This window comes from Mastigoproctus giganteus, chromosome 2 (genome assembly GCF_048544385.1).
Source record: "Mastigoproctus giganteus isolate SK-2022 chromosome 2, ASM4854438v1, whole genome shotgun sequence".
Lineage (NCBI taxonomy): Eukaryota > Metazoa > Arthropoda > Arachnida > Uropygi > Thelyphonidae > Mastigoproctus > Mastigoproctus giganteus.
In genome coordinates this window covers 200115744-200136364 of record NC_143576.1, presented here as the reverse complement: position 1 = coordinate 200136364, position 20621 = coordinate 200115744, and the positions used below count along the sequence as shown (strand labels likewise).

Here is a 20621-nt window from a genome sequence, read left to right as displayed (position 1 = left end):
CATGGCGAGAACCACTCTTCCTTACATTTCAAGGTTACAGCTATAAAATGTTTGCAGGCCGGCCGCTAGTTAGTAAACCAGACTGAACCTATTGGTAACTCGCTAGGAGGCTTCCAGATCACCTAGTGTATAATCTTGCTACCTCTACTCTGCCACATAGTGACAGGAGGGAGTCCGAGTAGTGTGTATGCGGAGGGCATTGTCAAGGCCACGTTATACCAAGGTTCTGGGTATATTCTTACCATGCGTACGCCATATCCAAAAATTTCATTACTTCATACAGCATGTCCCACCCACTTTTTATTTCTATTGAATACACCATAAATTGTCAAACTAACAGAGTAAGCTTATCTGCGAAAAGATCTAAACCTCCCAAACACTTCCTAGTTCATTTTACAAATATATGTGGTCTCAATTCTAATCGCAACGATGTCTATTTCCACTTGCAGTCTGCCAATCCCCATGTACTTTTTCTGACAGAATCTCAGTTATTGGTTGATTCAACTACTGCTCATCTCAGTTACCAAATTATTCGCTGTATGATTCCTTTCGCCTCAAAGGTGGTACTTGTGCATATGTCCGTTCCGATATTCCCTGTCAGAGAATTGGTATTTGGAATCTCCTCTTTTCATCTTCTCTGGCTTAAAATCTCTCTACCCCATTGTGTCAAATTCATCTGTTGTGTCTACCGTTCTCCCAACTCCACTAACCACTTGGAGTTCTTTGACTTTCTCTCTTTGCAACTTGACTTTCTCCGGCCCAACTTTCCTAACAGTGAGGTAATTTTCCTTGGTGATTTTAATGTTCACAACTCCAGCTGGCTTCCGTTTTCTAGTCACACCGACCCAGCTGGTCAAGATGTTGAAGCTTTTGCAATTTCTAATGACCTTGCACAGATTCATTTACCTACAAGAATACCAGACAATTCCAACCATACTGCCAACTCGCCTGATCTTTTTCTCACAAACACCCCTTCTAAGTACACGGTCAAAGTGTGCGGTCCATTAGGTACCTCAGATCACAACTTGGTGATTGTCTCTCTTCCAATGAAGCCTTTATCTCATTGCTATTCCCAACCTCGTATTGTTTGGCATTACAAGAATGCAAAATTGGATGACCTGTGAGATATCTTTTCTTCTTTTCCTTGGTCGTATTACTGTTTCAAAACAACTGATGTCAACATTTGCTCAGATCGTGTCAGTGAAATTATTCTTGTAGGAATGGAATCCTTTATTCCACACTCCAATTTAAAATCTCGTCCTTTATCTAAACCTTGGTTTTCCAATAAATGTAATAAGGCTGTTCAAGAGAAGAATGTTGGATATCGTAATTGGCTTGTTTCCAATTCTTCAGTTTCATTTTCTGCCTACACCAAAGCTCGCAACAATTGTAAAGTGGTCATTAATCAGTCCAAAACTTGCTTCTTGCCCTAATGGTAGCTGAGCATTCTAGTCTCTTGCCAAAGCTATTGGCTGCAACTTTTGCCCATCTCTGCTCCCAAATCTGTCAAAACCAGATGGTTCTGTTGTCACTTCAGCCAAGGATAAAGTGGACCTGCTAGCATCCCATTTTTCTTCCAACTCATGTATTAATGATCTTGGTAAAACACCTCTCACCATTCCCAAAACGCTCCATTCAATGCTTCCTGTGGTCTTCCGTCCAAAGGATGTCAGAAGGATTTTGACAAATCTCGATGCTAAGAAAGCTCCAGGTCCTGATGGTATTTCTCCACTGGTTCTCAAGACGTGCTCCTGAATTTAGTCCTGTTCTGTGCCACCTTTTTTCACTTTCTTATTCCAAAGGTGTTTTTCCTTCTGTTTGGAAATTTGCTCATGTCCAGTCAGTTCCTAAAAAGGGTGACAAGTCCATCCGATCCAATTATCATCCCATTGCAATTACTTCTACTCTTTCTAAAGTAATAGAGAAATCAATTAACCACCAACTCCTAAACTACCTAGAAACCTTCCCCCTGATCAATGATCGCCAATATGGATTCCATCAGTGTCGATCCACCTGTGATATTCTGGCTTATGTTACCCATTTATGGACAAATTCAATGGAGAAGTTCAGTGAAACACAAGCAGTTGCTCTTGATATCTCAAAGGCTTTTGATCATGTTTGGCATAAAAGTTTTCTAAACAAGCTTCCATCTTATGGTTTCTCAACTGTTTTTTGTAATTGGTTATCCAGTTTTCTCTCTGATTTCTCACTGAGGGGGATGGTAGATGTTGCTCTGTCTTCCAACTTCTCCACTAATGCTGGTGTCCCCCAAGGTTTGGTTGTTTCCACCACTCTTTTCCTCTTGTATATTAATGAACTTCTTCCATTGATTGGAAACTCTATCCATAGTTTTGCCGATGATAGCACATTGCATTAAACTTTCATTTTGAAAAACCTTGTCCTTCTCAATCAGCTTCAACTTCTCGAAAATTTGCTACTAATTCCTTAAATGCCGATCTTCAGGTAATTCTCCAGTGGGGCAAAGACAACTTAGTTGATTTCAACCCTTCTAAAACTGAGTCTTGTCTTATATCTCGCAAAAAGGATTCTTCTGCTCCTATGCTTATCTTTAGTGACACTCCGATTTCTAGGCAAGTTGATATATCTCTTTTGGTTGATATATCCCTGACTTCTAATTTCTCTTGGCATAAGCACATTACAAATATTGCTTCCTCTGCATCTAAAAACTTGGTTTTCTCTTTCGCTCTCAGCGTTACTTTTCTTCCAAACAGCTGTTCACTCTGTACAAATTACAAACCTTCCCTACCATGGAATATTGTTCCCATATCTGGGGTGGTGCCCCCAAAACCTCTCTCAGGCTTCTAGATTCCATTCAGAAGAGGGCAGTTAGGTTAATTAATGACTCCTCTCTAATAGTCTCTCCACTCTCTGTCTCATAGACGTACTGTTTCTGCTGCATGCCTTTTCTACAGATACTTCCATGGGCACTGTTCTTCTGAATTGGTTTCTATAATTCCTGCTCTCTCTTTCAAAACAGTTTGAACACATGCTGCCACCAGCCAATATCCATTTACTGTCCAACTTCAAACTCAAAGAACCAACTTTTCATCTTCCTCATTTATTCATTCAACTGGAACAACCTTCCTTCATATGTATTTCCTGAAAATTACAGTCTACAGAAGTTCAAGTCTAATGATACAAATATCTTATTTTATCTTCTCAACCTCCAACCCAAGCATGGTACTAAATACTATAGGTTCTAATACCCCTCGTGTTTGGGTTTTCATAAAAAAAAAATATATATATATGCAACCGATCTTAAATTTCCTTCGAATTATAAACAATTGCTAATATTTTTTTAAATTTAAATATTAAAGCATTGAGAGTAATATTCACTGCAAAATATATAACTGAATCCCTATCTTAAAAGTTTTCCTTCATCTATTCTGCAATATTCATATTTTCTAATATATATCACACAGATATAAGGAATGCAGAATTGGATTTGGGGAGTGCATTGTGTACAGAAAGGATAGACAGGATAGAAAGGGAGGAGGGGTTATGCTGTTAATTAAGAAAAACATAAAATCGAAAGAAGTGCATCCAGTTGATATAGATGGACAGTGCACTGTTGAGTCAGTTTGGTGTGACATAAGCACTGTGAAAGCAAAAATAAGAGTAGGAGTGTGTTATAGGCCTAATGCCTTGAATGAGTACAATGAACAATTGTACAGAGGAATAGAGTGGGCTAGTAAATCAGAATGTCTTATAATGGGGGATTTTAACTTCCCAGATATTGACTGGAACTTGTGGGTTGGTCACTCACACACTAGTCAGACTTTTGTGGATTCATTGGATGATTGTTTTCTGCAGCAGCATGTTCGAGAAGCAACTAGTGAGAGTAATACTCTTGATCTGGTTATCAACAGTGATCATTCATGTATTATGAATTTGCAGAAAAGGGAACCACTAGGTGGCAGTGATCATAGTGTACTGATGTGGGATTTACTTAAAGATATAATTACAATCAGGGGTAAAGAAAAGGGTTTTTGCTTCCGTAAAGGTAACTACAGTGGCCTCAGACTGTTTTTAAATTCTGTACAGTGGGATCAACTGATAATGTTACCAACAGCAAATTCTAAGTGGGAAGCATTCAAGGAATTAATCTTGGAAGCCACTGAATGTTTCATATCTATTAAGAGATATTGTTCAAGGTTTAAACCTAAATGGTTGTCAAATGAACTAATGAGATTTGTGGCAGAGAAGAAAAATGCATGGGATGCATATAAATTATCAGGCGACACAGAAGCCTATGGCAGATATAAGCTAGTTTGTAATCAAGTCACAAAGGAGGTTAGGTAGGCGAAGGCAGATTATGAGAAATCTTTGGCAAAAGATGCTAAGAAAAACAGCAAGGATTTCTTTACTTATATAAACTCTAAAAGAAAGCGGATGAATCAGATTGGTCCACTTGATAACAATGGTTTGACTGTTAATGATGATCCTGCTCAGATAGCAAACAAACTGAATGAGTATTTTGCTTCTACATTCACACATGAGGAGTTATTAAGGATTGAAAATGCCACAAAGTTATCAAATTGTAGCAGGGTGCTTAATAATTTTGTAATAACCAAGAGTAAAGTGGAGGAGAAATTGTTGAAATTAAACATAAGAAATGTACCTGGGGTGGATGGGATCTATCCAGGTATATATATTAGAAGGCAGCAAAAGAAGTAAGCAAACCTTAGCCATAATTATGAGAGCATCCTTGGACTCGGGGGGGGGGGGTCCCCATGGACTGGAGATCGGCAAATGTGTCCCCAATTCACAAAGGGGGATCAAAGGGTGACACAAGTAATTACAGACCAGTTAGTTTAACTTTTGTTCCGTGTAAAATAATGGCATCACTGGTTAAAGATGCATTGCAGGATCATCTAGACAAGACTGCAGCAATAATTCAGACACAGCATGGGTTTGTTAAGGGAAAGTCTTGTCTGACAAATTTCATTGGGTATTATGATGTGGTTACAGAGGAACTGGATGCAAAAAATAATTTTCATATCATATACTTGGATTTCAGGAAAGCTTTTGACACTGTTGTTCATGGAGAACTACTGTACAAATTGGAGCAGAATGGTATTAAGGGTAAGTTGCTACAATGGATAAAAGGATGGTTGAGTGGGAGAAGACAGAGGATGGTAATCAATGGGTGCTGCTCTTCATGGACTAATGTTTATTAGTGGAGTTTGTTGTTGTTGCTTGGGTTTTATTGGCGCATTAGTGATTAAGGCTATAATGCGCTATTAGTGGAATCCCACAGGGTTCACTGTTGGGTCCACTGTTGGTTTGTATATTTATCAATGATATTGATGAAGGTATATCAGGCTTAGTATCGAAGTTTACAGATGATGCAAAGGTTGGCAGGGTTGTTAATGACAGTAATGGCAGTGTGCTACTGCAACAGGATCTAGAAAATTTGGGAAGATGGGCTGAGAAGTGGCAACTGAAGTTTAACATTGACAAATGCAAAGTACTGCATATGGGTAGAAGTAACCCCAGAGGAATGTACCAACTGTGTGGTACTACACTTAGGGTGGTAGAAAATGAAAAAGACCTGGGAGTAATTGTGCAGTCAGATATGAAGTTTTCTGAGCAATGCAGACAGGATGCCAGAGCAGGTCATGGGGTTTTGTTAATGATGTACAGGAATTTTGCTAGCAAGGAAAAGGAGGTGATTGTCCCTCTGTATAAGGCAATGGTCAGGCCACACCTTGAGTACTGCGTACAGATCTGGAGGCCTCATTTTAGGAAGGATGTAGATTTGCTTGAGCGTCTACAGAGAAGGGTAACAAGATTGGTGAGGGGAATGAAGGGTTCCTCTTACCAAGAAAGGCTTAAGTTCTGCAAATTGCAGTGGCTGGAGACGAGTCACTTGTGAGGTGATATGATTGAGGTGTATAAGGCCTTGAATGGGTTGAGCATGCTGAATTCTAATGGGATTCTCCACTTGTTCAGATTACGAATTTAAGGGGCATAAATACAAATTGAGGAAAGACAGCTGTAGAATAGATGTGCAGAAATTTGCCTTCAGCTAGCATGTGGTTAATTGCTGGAACAAACTTCCATCTGTCGTTGTGGCTGAATTGATAGGCTAAAAGTTGATAGGTTAAATAAATTTAAGGAGGAACTGAACAAACATTTAGAGGGAATATTTGTGTGAATCTTTTTTTTTGGCTGATGCTGCATAAGCTCATATGCTTGCTTTCTTGCACGACATGCCACAATTACTATTACCTGTAGAAACTATATATTGGATTTCACTATTGAGAATTATGAAAAGGAAAAAAAAACAAAAAGTAAATTTAAATTAACTCCAGAGGAGGACTTAATATTTTGATCATTACTTGTGTACTCCTTTTTTCGGTCTCTTAAAGGTTATCAATATTAGCATTAGTAGAGGCATTTGATGCAAGAAAGCAAGCTTATGCAGCATCAGCCAAAAATAAAAAATAAAATAAAATAAAATAAATAAATAAATAATAAAAAAAAAAATAACCACTTCCACTTCACCCCTCTGTTCGTTCGAAATACCTGTCAAGCTGAGCCTTAAACTTATTTAGGCTATCAAGTGTATAAGTTATTTTAGGGTTTTTTATTCCCCAAGGGTAAGACTTAGGGAATAGCAACTGTCCAAATCTACAAACCTTCTTTCAATTTTGACATTGTGCTCTTAAACCTTCATCAATGTCCTTTAAGAAAATTGGAAACAACAGTGGTCCCAGTACCAATCGTTGAGGGACCCCACTTTTAAATAATCATAACTTTAGAAAATATTACTGTTTTCTTTATCTGTGATATGAAAAATGTCAACCTCTTCACCTCCTGCACTAGAATGGAACTGTTATTCATTGTTTTTAGTGTGTTGTGTAATGTCTATAAACAGAAGAAATTTTAAAGCCATAAATCCTGTGAAATGTCTAAGTGACTAGGCTGTTGTTTTATGTATTTATTAAGCAACGGTCAAATTTAATAAATAAACACTGTATAAAGCATATAAATTACACTTAAACCAGATAAACTGTATTTATAGTTTGCTTTTTACAAGTTCAAATTACTAAAAGCATAAAATGTAATGATAAAAAATATATGCTAGAAGAAATAATAGCATTAGGAAATAATGCTATTATTGAAAAAGAAGATGGAAATTCCTATCAGAAAAAATACATGGTTTTAATCAGATATTTGTGATAATTTCCAGCAGTTGACACTATGTTTTTCTGCTAACTTCTAAGGGTTGTGTTTATCACAAATCTAATATCTAATTCTACTAATTTAACCTTTTTGTTTTCACAACCTAAGGCAATTTTACTTGAATATACAATACCTATGTATTGTGCTGTATTTGAATAAAAGTTTTTGTCCATATATTAGGTATCTCAGTTCATATCTTTCATTATGCTAATCTGTGTAATATCTTCTTTCAACTATTATATTTGATGTAAACTTTTTTAACATAAATGTGTACCTCAGTTTTTACAAATTTGATTTTAAGTGTAATTTTTTTCTTTAGATTTATCTGAGGATGAACTTAATAAGATTCCAGAGAAACCAACAAAACCATGGGCATGTGTGCATTGTACCTTTGTTAATCCTCCAGGAAGTAATATATGTGAAATATGTTGTAAGACTAGCTATGTTGTACAAAAGAAGATGCTAAAAAAGAAGAAAAAAAGGGTTAAACAGAGCACATCCGATGGAACTTCAAAATCGCCTTCTATATCTCGTGATGAGCAAAGACTTGATAAAAGAAAAAAAGAAGTATCAGAAATTTCCCTTGAGGGTAGACAAGGAAAGGAAAACAATGAAAAGGTGAAATAACTGTATACTAATGGTTGAACCAGTATGAAGTTTTTTTTTTTTTTTTTTTTTTTAAGTTATGCTGTAGATTCAGCACACTTATAATCACCAAATTATTCTGCATAATTATAGGGGTGTTTATAATGCAACTGAATTTTATTTCTTACAGTTCAAGTTTATACAAAAAAAGATTCAAGTATGTTAAGTTTATACAGAAATTTAGTTATTATTTATTATTTTTTTTAATATTCATATTTCTTTATTCTGTTCTTCAGAATGAACTTCACTGTGTTTGGCAGTCCATGTGCATTAGAAATTTTTTATTGTATCCTACAGAATATGCAAGAAAATAAAGCTATTTAAATCACTGTTTTGTGTATATTTTGATTACAAAGAATAAATTCAAGTTTAGAGTATTATAAGATTTGTTAAAGAAAAATAAGTTCTTATTTTTATTATACTTTTGTTTTATATTCAGAACATAATTTAAAATTTATAGAGAATTTTTCTTCATGCAATGATTTATAGGTAAAGTAAAAAAAAAAAAGTTTCTCGTTTGCAAGCTTTTACTATTTTAAAAAGTATTAAGGTTGATTGCTCTATGTTAAGTGTAATGGGAAATTAAAGAAAAATTAAGTCACATGGCTTTGTATGAAATGTTATTACAGTTATCATTGTCATTTTCTGTGATAGTCCTTTGTAAGTGCATGTCATCCCAGTTTGTTCTTCTGCTTTTAATTCACAATGAAGACCCCTGAGCAAAAGGAGATGGAAGTTAAGCCTGAAAGGACCAGGTGGGTGAGATTTATTCACAGTTCTGGCATTTATGTGCCACATATTTAAAAAAAATATGCATGAACTCATGGTTTTAGACTATTTTTTGTGCATATATTGAAATAACTTCATGTTTCTTTTTTTTTTATGTCTGATTAATTACATATCTTTTTAAGCAACTTTAAAAAAATGTTTGCATGTGTGAAGTGCTCTGTTACATAAAATTATCAGAAACTAATATTTTGTATTTTTAGTAAATGATTTTTAATATATAATTTTTTACTTTTTCATTAGCATTATACTTTTGAGATTAAATTGTTTTTTCTTTAATTTTTAGCTGATATGTTACTAATAATTTTTATGTGCAAATTAATATTTTAACTCAACATATCTGTAAATGATATCTAAAGAATTTTTTTAGAATATTGCAGTTTACAAATTTATGATATTTGCATATCTAAAACATGAGGATTTATTCAATGTTATTATAACCTATACAGAATTTGCTAATTTTAACTTTACAATAGAGTCTCTTGCAGCAAGAAATTTTATTTTCTTTTTAAAATAAAAATTTCAAATCCTTTGTGCAAAGAAAGTTATAAAGTACTGAGATTCTGTTGTAAATAGCAAATGCCAGAATTGTGAATATAAAGTGAGGAAATTAGCAGCATTCAATAACTCTTTTTTTTTTTTTTTTTTTTTCTTCTTCTTTTTCTTTTTCTTTTTTTCTTTTTTTTTTTTTGCATGAAGCTATTATTTTTTATGTTTTATTATGTTGCTTATTTTGTCTTCCAGGTACCTGTAACTATAATTTCAAATACATGTGTCTGAATGCTAACGTGTGTTTAATTCCATTTGCTGAGAGGAGGTTAATCCTTCATTCGTAAACTGCGTTACCTAGTTTTAATTTAATGAGTTTATAAAGAAATAAGACAAATATCTAATGCTTAGATTTTTTTTTCATTTAATTTTTTTCTAAAATTACTGAACATATTATAAAGATGAAGCATTCTTTACAGCTTTTTAGCATGTGTTTTTTTTTATATTAAAACAATCATGTTGTTCTGGTTTGTTTGTCTTTCTATGCAAGCAGTTTCAGCAAAGTTATTTAACCAAGGAAAAAATTTGCAGATGACAAGTTTCTCTAATCAGTTATTAAAGTAAGGCAAGATTTTGCACTGAATGAGAGGGAAACACTTGAGTTTTTAGTGATTTTCTTTAAACTGTATGGAATTTTTTTAAAATTCAAATTTAAACACTTTTATAGCACTGCCACTTATGAATATTTCTTTCTTAGTCAGTAAAATTTTCTGGAGAACACCAATGCCAGAAATTTCATTAATTACTTACTTGATTTTGTTATGTTTACTTCAAATTTTTATGTATCTACCTAATGTACAAGTGTGTATTTCATTTAAAGTACTGGTAAAAAACTGTGTGCAGGAATACTTGGTTTTTAAGAGTAGATCACATTGGTAGGTAATGTGGTTCCTAATATAGTAAACTTAAAAATAAAATAATATGGTCCTAGGGTAATGTACACAGATTAAAATTATAAGGTTGAACCTGTATACTTCCACAAAAATGCACAGGTCATTGCTAACTTGAGAGGCTATATACTGGCTGCCAAACAGTTACAAAAAGGTACAAACTCCTCTAGCCACAAGGGCTGTATTAGGATATAAAAAGTGGTTTGAGGGTAACAGTTATTTTCTGAAAAAAAAAAAAAAAAAACCTGCAGACCAGAAGACTGTGAAGGATACAATAAAAGCCCTACATGCAGATGGAGCAGGAGAAAGTGCAAGTGCCTTGTTATGGATGATTTAAATCTTTTCTTTATTTATTGAAGAAAGTGTAAGGAAACCTTAGAGGATAAATTTTTAAATAAGTTTAATGATGGTTATCTTTATCAGCACAGTAAGAAAAGTAGAACAGCAGAAATACCTGATCATCATCCATGTTCCACATAGTATCCTAGGTTTGGCAGTACAGGAGAACTCTTAGCAGGCAGTGATTACAGAATGCTAAGAGTGAGCTCTCGATTGTGAAAGGTAAAAGCAGGGGTTTCAATTTAAGGAAAGGAAACTACAGAGACTAAGATTACATGACCTCCATCAATTGGAAGAACAGTGAGGAGAAGGTGAAAATGGAATTATGAAATCACTTTAAAGCCACCTTCATGGAAGCTACAAAAGGATATGTACCATTAAGAAAATGTAGTGCAAGGAGGATGCCAATGTGGATAAATGAATGAATGATGAATGCTAGTTTAATAGAGCAAAAGTAGATAGTAATGGGCAGTTATAGAGTGATGGAAAACTCTGATGCATATACATTTATAAGTTGTAATAGTATCTTTATATTCTATTGTAATAGTACATTTATGATAATTTATAGGTTGTAATTGTACAGTAAGTTGCAATTGTAATAATACTATAATAGTATCAAATGGTTAGGAAATGTTAGAATGACAAAGGCAGGGTATACTACATCACTAGCTGAGAGAGCAAAAAAAGGAGAAAAGGAGTTTTTATGTACAGTATATGTATACACAAAGAAGAAAAAAGCAAATCAGACTGGTTCCTTTTGTAGTGAATGCAGGAGAGTAATTGATAACTTGGCTAATGTAGCTTATGAATTTTGGTGGGTGCTTCAGATTGATTTTTACATATGAACCCCCCCCCACCACCTTCATAGGAGAACTCTATTAGTGGACCTGAGTGCTGTGTAATTGGCAATAGGGAAATTGAGAAGATATTTACTTGAAAAACTTTTGAGCCTGAAGGCAAGTAAAAGACACTGGGGAGAATGACATGTATGCAATTATTTTGAGGGTAGTGATGAGGGATTTATTGCACTTGGGTAATTCTCTCTTGTATTAGAGAGGGATTAATGTATTGCTGATCCATAAAGATGGTTCTAAGAATGAAGTGGATGAGCACAGATCAGTCAGCCTCACATTAGTGATAGGCAAAATTATGAAGACAATGATTAAGAATGCAATACAACGGGCACTCAAACATTTTGATTCCACAATTCCCTAAAATGATAAATGAATTTGTGCAACATACCTTCCTTGTGAATAAAACTGATTTCAGCAAGAGTTAACTAAGTGACCTTTTTAATCAATTCACAAATATATGTGATTTCAATTATAATCTATAAAGGAACCAGTCATTTTCATCTACAATCTACTTTCCAACAGAATCTCAGTTAACCCAGTTATCTCAGTCACCACTCATCTTGTCATTATTATTTGCTGAATGATTCCTTGTGCTTTAGAGGCTGCATATGCATTCATGTTTATTCTCATTTGTCTCAAGAATAAACAGAAATTTATGACCAAATAGATATTATTTATTATAATTAAATTAAATTTATGACCAAATGGGCATAACTGAAGGGTAGGACAAACTCAAAATGATTACTGTTTATAGCAGTGCAGGATTGAGGATATTGGTGGATGGTGTGCAGAATGGCAGAAACAGTGGTGTGCAGGAGGTGATATTCATTCCTGAAGAATAAAGTGTATCATGCACAGTGGATTTCACATATTCCTAGGGAAAAAAATTACTGTGGTCAAAGGTGTCCGATCTAATGAACTATATGGCAATGACAAGAGACCAGCAAGTCTGATTTACTGATTTGAAGTTCTTAAAGTGCTGTTTAAAAATTCTTGCCAGATATCTTATTTAAAGTAAAGGATGCTTTTTACTCTTATCAATTCTTTGTACAAAGACTTGCATTAAAATTCAGAACAATTCTTTTATACACTGGTGTTCAAAGAACGTGCATCACCTAGGAATTTCACATTTCTAACCCTTTTTCGCGATGGCATGTTACATTAATGAATGGCATCACAAATAGAAATAGAAATAAAATATATTTATTATTAGTTAAGACAAAGCTAAGTAATATTTGACAGGTGCTCTCAAAATATTTCAAAATGAGCATTTGCAACCTTTATACAACAGTTTTAGTAAACACGGCAATTACGGCAGTTTGCTTCAGTTTATCATTTTAAATGGGAAAAAAAATGAAAAGTACACCAGGTGCAAACTAATATTTAGTTCAACCGCCTCTGGCCCTGATGTGACAGCAGCACACTGTCGGGGCATTAACAAGATCAATTTCTGAAGATAATCAACTGATAGTCCATGGTACCAAACACGAATTATGGCTTCCTGAAGTTCATGAAGAGTCTTTGGTTTCTTTCTGGCAACTGCAGATTCCACATGATGGCAACAGTTCTCTTTAGGATTCAGGTCCGGCTGGGCTATTTCCTGGCCAGCTAATAGTTGTAATGGACCGTTCTTCCAACCATTTTAGCATTAGCATTAGCATTATTAGAGGCATTTGATGCAAGAAAGCAAGCTTATGCAGCATCAGCCAAAAAAAAAAAAAAAAAAAAAAAACCACTTCCACTTCACCCTCTGTTCTTTCAAAATACCTGTCCAGCTGAGTCTTAAACTTATTTAGGCTATCAACTTCCATGACAAGGGATGGAAGTCTGTTCCACCAACCAACCACCAGCTGGCTAAAGGCAAATTTCCACACATCTATCCTACATCTGTCTTTCCTCAATTTGAATTTATGCCCTCTCAGGTGATTATTCTGAGCGAGAGGAATAAGCCCATCAGCATTGAGCATGCTCAAACCATTCAAGGCTTTATACACCTCTATCAGATCACCTCGCTGGTGCCTAGTCTCCAGACACTGTAATTTGCAAAACTTAAGCCTTTCTTTGTAAGAGCACCCCTTTGTTCCATTCACTAATCTTGTTGCCCTTCTCTGTACTCGTTCCAGCAGCTCTACATCCTTCTTGAAATGAGGCCTCTAGACCTGTATACAGTACTCTAGGTGTGGCCTGACCATTGCCTTATACAAGGGAATAATCACCTCCTTATCCCTGCTAGAAAACATCCTATATATCATTGACAATACACCATGAGCTACTCTTGCAGCCCGTCTGCACTGCTCAGAGAACTTCATATCTGCCTGCACAACCATCCCCAGGTCCCTTTCATTCTCTACCACTGTCAGTGTAGTACCACAGAGTTGATACGTTGCTCTGGGGTTGCTGTTTCCCATGTGTAGTACTTTACATTTGTCAATATTAAACTATTATATTAAACTTCATTTGTCACCTCTCAGCGCATTTGCTCAACCTTTCCAGATCCTGTTGCAGCAGCATAGTGTCAGTAGTGTCCTTGACAACCCTGCCTACCTTTGTATCATCTGCAAACTTCGATATTAAGCTTGATATACCATCATCAATATCATTTATGAATACAGAAAACAATAATGGACAAAACACTGAGCCCTGAGGGACTCCACTAATAACATTAGTCCAGGACGAGCAATGTCCATTGATTACCACTCTCTGTCTTCTCCCCCTCAGCCACCCCTTTATCCACAGCAGCAATTTGCCTCCAATGTCACACTACTCCAATTTGTGCAGCACTCTTCCATGTGCAACAGTATCAAAAGCCTTTCTAAGATCCAAGTATATAATATCAAAGTTATTCCCTGCATCCAGTTCCTTTGTGACTGCATCATAGTATCCAATCAAATTGGTCAGGCAAGACTTCCCCTTAACAAAACCATGCTGTGTCCGAGCTATAACTGAAGTCTTGTCTAAATGATCCTGCAGTGCTTCTTTAACTAGTGCCTCCATTAATTTTCCTGGAACAGAAGTTAAACTCACAGGTCTATAATTACTTGTGTCAGCCTTTGATCCTCCTTTGTGAATTGGGGTCACATTTGCACATCTCCAGTCTGTGGGTACCTCCCCTGAGTCCAAGGAAGCTCTCATAATTATGGCTAAGGGTTTGCTTACTTCCTCTGCTGCCTCCTTTAATATAACTGGATAGATCCCATCCACCCCGGGTGCCTTTCTTGTGTTTATCTTCAACAATTTCTCCTCCACTTTACTCTCAGTTATTACAAGATTCTCTAGCTTACTACTAGAGTTGAATACACTTCTGGCTTTCCCCTCGCTAAATAACTCCTCATGTGTGAATGTCGATGCAAAATATTCATTTAGTTTGTTAGCTACCTGAGCAGGATCATCAACAGTTGACCCATCGATATCAAGTGGACCAATCTGATTCATCCCCTTCCTTCTAGAGTTTACATAAGTAAAGAACTCTTTGCTGTTTTTCTTTGCATCCCTTGCCAAAGATTTCTCGTAATCTGCCTTCGCCTGCTTAACCTCCTTTGTAACTTGGTTACAGATCAACTTGTATCTATCATTGGCTTCTGTGTCATGTGTTAATTTGTATGTATCCCATGCATGTTTCTTCTCTGCCATATGCCTCATCAGTTCATCTGACATCCATTTAGGCCTAAACCTTGAACAATATTTCTTAGTTGGTATGTAAAGCCTAGTAGCTTCCAAGATAAGTTCTTTGAATGCTTCCCATTTTGAATTTGCTGTTGGTAACATCATCAGTTGGTCCCACTGTATAGAATTTAAATACTATATCAGTCCATTGTAGTCGCCTTTACGAAAGCAATAACCCTTCCCTTTACCCCTAATGGTAGTTACCTCTTTGAGTAAATCCCACTTCAGCACACTGTGATCACTGCCACCTAGTGGTTCATTTATCTGCAGATTCTTAATGCATGAAGAATCACTGTTGATAATCAAATCAAGAGTATTCCTTCCTCTTGTTGCCTCCCGAACATGCTGATGTAGAAAACAATCATCCAATAAATCCACAAAAGCCTTGCTAGTGTGTGAGTGACCAGCCCCCAAATTCCAGTCAATATCTGGGAAATTAAACTGAATTTTCTCACCTGTAACAAATGTAAACACATTACTGTCGAACCTCTAATGCAGAAATGAAGCTAAAGTAACTACAGAAGTGCCTACTTACACTTTTCACCCAATGAAAAGGAGAGGAGTTGTCCTGAAAGATGCAGTTACTTGGCAGGTTGAAATGGTCTCTAATGGTTGGCAGCAATTTGACTTCCAATATAGCCAGGTATCCATTGGCATTTATGGAACCTTTTCTAAACTGCAGGTGATACGAAATGCACCCTCATATCATTTGGCTGGTAGGGAATTTCAGTGTACACACCATACAGTCTGGATGGTATTCTTCACAACATCTACGGCGAATCGTTTGTCTCCTATCAGAGCCATGAAGGTTGAATTTCTTCTTATCCGAGAAAATAACTGACTTCCACTGCTCGGGGGTCCATTTGACATGCTCCTTACACCAAATTAATTGGGGCCTTTTTCATTTTTTTTGTGAAGAGGAGCTTCTTCTTAGGACGATGGGCTACAAGTCCATTTTTGAAGAGGCATCTTCTGACTGTTACTGCACTTGCTACCACTCCTGTATGTTCTTTCCATTCTCTTTTCAGCTCACACAAAGTAGCTTTACAGTTTTTAAGGCATAAGGGCTTCAAAACCTGGTCCTGTTTTGGTGTAGAGACTCATTTGCGTCGGTTCCTTTTTTCCTGTCAGCAGAACTAGTATTCTTGAGTTTGGAAAGAAATCTACTCACTGTTGACTGATTACAAGACAGTCTATAAGTAATATGATGGGAAGATCATCCTTCCTCACATAAGGCAACAATAGAACTGTTTATTCGTGGTGTCAACTGCATGTAACTCGCCATCCTGACACAAGCAAGGAATGACTGCAACTCTTGCAGAGTGTGCTTATATAGCTGAAAGTAATAGCTGATGCAATATTATGGCATCACCTATGCGTGTCAATCTTATCTGATGCAATCTGTAAGAAATATTGCCATATACTTACGTTATTTGAAAGACAATTACAATTTTAAGGGGTGATGCACTTTCTTTGAACACCAGTGTATATTGGCATTATAGATACAAATTTTTAGTGTAGATATATATTTTTAATGTCCAAGTTTTCAGATGATATGAGGGTTGGTAGGGTTGTTAATGACAGTAAGCACGGGACACTACTGTAACAGGATCTAGAAAACTTGAGCAGGTGGGCTGAGAGGTGGCAACTGAAGTTTAACATTGAAAAATGAGAAGTACTTCATATGGGTAGCAGTAACCTCGGAGTAACATACCAACTGTACAGTGCTACACTCAGGGTAGTGGAGAATAAAAAAGACCTGGGGGTAATTGTGAAGTCAGATATGAAGTTTTCTGAGCAGTGCAGACAGGCAGCAAGAGTAGCTCATGGGGGTCTTGTCAATGATATATATAGGAACTTTGCTAGCAGCGATAAGGAGGTGATTATCCTCGTATAAGGCAATGTTCAGGCCACACCTTGAGTACTGCATACAGGTCTGGAGGCCTCATTTTAGGAAATATGTAGAGGTGCTGGGACAAGTACAGAGAAGGGCAACAAGATTAGTGAGTGGAACAAAGGGTTGCTGTTACCAAGAAAGGCTTAAGCCCTGCAAATTGCAGCATCTGGAGACTAGGCACCCGATATGATCTGATTGAGGTGTATAAGGCCTCGATTTGTTTGAGCAACTCAGTGCTGATGGGATTCTTCCTCTTGTTCAAATTCTGCACCTTGGGGGGGCATAAATTCAAATTGAGGAAAAGACAGTTGTAGAACAGATGTGCAGAAATTTGCCCTTATCCAGCAGGTGATTGATTGCTGGAACAAACTTCCATCTGTCTTAAATAAATATGCATAAAAATATGCAATTTAATGACCAGCAACACTTATGAAGGTTTGTATAATTTATGAATTCTTGTTTAAATTTTATATTAGTGTGTCTCCTTTAAATATCGGCACTGTTGCTGATGATTTTCATATTGTTTAATATTGTGAACCTGTAAAAGCTGAGAGCACTTATGGGGCCACATGTGTGCAGGCTGACAGTTTGATTTTGAGAGGTATAGTGCCTAAAACTGCAGAAATTATTTTATAATCACTCTATATTATAAAATAATTGTTTGGACTGCTTTTAATTGTTCTATTTCATTTGATTTAAAGTAGTTAGGAATGGCATAATGCAGCAACTTTTGAAGAGTTTCAGTTTTCTTGACAATGATTGCTATAAAGGTGCAAGCATGAAATTTGAATTAATGTGGTTTTTGGTTTGCCCAACTGTGTTAGTTCTGTTGTGTAATGAAACATACATATTATTTTAGGCATTAAGAGACAGGGTGGACTAGCTCTTCTGAAACAAGTTTTGAGGTATTTAACCTCAAAGGATAAAGACATATTAAAAAAATCCGTGGATTAGTCAAACTGAAAATTCTTAGATTGAAATCTACAGCCAACAGAGCTTAGCTGATTCTATCAGAATGTACAGTTTTCCCTGTATTACAAGTTGGTCAAAATAGTAAAAACCTCAAGTTTTAAGGTTAATCTACCTGCTTTTTAATGCTTCATTTTAGATGTTGCTATCATATCATCGTTGTTTGTTGGCACCTCCGTAGCCAGGTGGGCAGGAGCAGCAGTGCGTAGCACACGCTTCTTGATTAGACCGGGGTTCGAGCCCGTGACCACCAAATACGGAGGATGTGGAAAGGTCAGGGAATGACCATCGCATATCCCTGGAGCAATATGGCCTTAGTTGCTAATGCTCCTAAAAACCAAATAACAAACAAACTAACATCTTTGTTTGTTTCTTTCTTTCACTCTGTTTGAATATGCTACATATGCACATTACTAATTTTTTTTCTTCTTCTATATTCCATCCTCCTCTCCCTTTGCATAAAACTATGTAATTAATGCATTTCTCGTATATCTGCAATATAGTTAAACACTGAAAATACCAAACTAATGGAAAATTGAATTTTGAATGTTCTTTAGTGGCATGGTGATAAATCAAGAAATGAAAATTAGTGAGAAAATAAGCACTTCAATCTGCATAGAATGGTTGCATGAAGTGGCACAGGAAATACCACAAAACATCTGAGTATAATTGGTAACCCTTTAAGAAATTAAAGACAGATTACACCTACACAGGTTGAAGTACTTATTTTTTCACTAATTGAATTTTGGTCAGTACTTTGACTAACATTCTTTGCTGCTGGTAACTTAGATGAGACTTTTGGTCATTTAGAAAGTTGTTTATATAAAAGTTTTATAAAAATTATATTTGTGTTGACTATTTTTCAATTTTGATATAAATAATTCTTTAACTTTTGCAGATAATTTTATTGTCTTATCCCCTTTCCCCTTTTATTCATGTAATTTATTGATTTAACATGTCATTTAATCTATAAAATAAAAATTTTATTCTGAAAGGGGTATAATATATAAGAAAAACAAATCAAATTGCAATCACTGAAAAATACATACAGCATTAATTAATGAACTCTCTAGAGGGCTAGAAGGAAAAGGTCTGTCATTGAAAATTTATAAATTCATTTAATTTCTATACCTTTTAATTCTTTCATATTTTAACCTAAATATTATGTGTATAAAATTATCATACTTAATGCTAGTTTGAATATATTTATTTCAATGAAATTAATGCCTGTAACATCTAGAAGTTGGCTAGCCAATTAATAATTAGTTAAATAATTTGTATTAGAAAACTTGGCTAGATATAAGTTTTTCCTGTGTATTCAGACTGTATCTGGTTTTAATTTAATTGAGAAGCTTCTTACAGAGATTTCTGTCAGGCCTTCTTTGTAATGAAAAAACCCAAACAAAAAAATAAAATATTAGAACCTATAATACATGCATGGGTTGCAGGTTGAAAAGATGAAAGAAAACACTTATTGACATTAGACTTAAATTTCTGTGGATTGTAATTTTCAGGAAATACATGTGAAGAGAGATTGTTTCAGATCAAGTTGAAGGAATAAATGAGGAAGAAGAAGAAAAGTTGGTTCTGTGAGTTTGAAGTTAGACAGTAAAAGGATTCTGACTGTTTCAGCACGTGTTCGGACTAGTTTGGAAGAGAGGGGGGAATTATAGAAGCTAATTCAGAAGAACAGTATCCATGAAAGTATCTATAGAAAAGGCATGCAGCAGAAATAGAACATCCATGAGGCAGAGTGTGGAGAAACTTCATAAGAGATGGTTCATTAATTAACCTAATTGCCTTCTTTTGAATGAAGTCAAGAGGCCTGAGAGAGATTATGGGAGCACCAACCCAAATGTGGGAACTATATTCCATGGTAGAATGGATTTGGCATTTTTACAGAGTGAGTAGCTGTTTAGAAGAAAAGTAAAACTAAAGGGAAAAAAGTAAACCCGCTTATTTAGATGTAGAGGAAGCAATATTTGTGACTTGCTTATGCCAAGGGTGGTTAGAAGTCAGGATAATACCTAATAGAGATATTTGATCTTGTCTAGAGATCTGAGTGCTATTGAGGATGAACAAAGGAGCAAAAGAATCTTTTTTTGTGAGATATGAGGCAGGACTGAGTTTTAGAAGGATTGCAATCAACTAAGTTACCTTGACTCCATTGGACAATTACCTGGAGATCAGCATTTAAGGAATTAGTAGTGGATATTCAAGAAGTTGAAGCTGTTTGTGCAGGGCAAGGTTTCTCTAACTGGAAGGCGGAATGCAATGTGCTACTATCAGCAAAACTATGGATAGGATTTCCCATCAATGGAAGAAGATTGTCCCAGAAAACTCAAGTTGAAGGAATAAATGAGGAAGAAGAAAAGTTAGTTCATTAATACATAAGAGGAAAAGAGCAGGAAAAAGAACTGAACTTTGATGAACACTAGCATTAGTGAAGGAGTTAGAAGAAAGAGAGCCATCTACCATCACATGCAGTGAGTGGCCAGAGAGAAAACTGGATAGTTAATTACAAAAAACAGTAGGCAAATCATAAGATGGAAGATTATTTAGGAGACCTTTATGCCAACATGATCAAAAGCCTTTGAAATGTTAAGAGCAACTACTTGAGTTTCATCAAACTTTGCTATTGAATTTGGCCATAGATGGGTAATATAAGCCAGTATATCACCATTGGATTTACACTGACAGAATCCATAGTGGCGATCATTTATAAGTTGGAAGGTTTCTATATAGTTTAGGAGTTGGTGGTTAACAGATTTCTCCATTACTTTAGAAAGAGTAGAAGTAAGTACAATGGGACGATAA

At 35.7% G+C, this 20621-nt stretch overlaps 1 protein-coding gene across 1 annotated transcript in view; it reads left to right on the top strand.

Annotated features, from left to right (window-relative positions):
* Positions 1-20621, top strand: part of LOC150089906 (uncharacterized) — a 550032-nt gene that overhangs the window by 227323 nt on the left and 302088 nt on the right. Inside the window, exon 9 of the mRNA XM_090389700.1 lies at positions 7532-7830. Coding sequence (XP_090245826.1) covers positions 7532-7830 — 299 coding nt within the window. The remainder of the gene's footprint in view (positions 1-7531; positions 7831-20621) is intronic.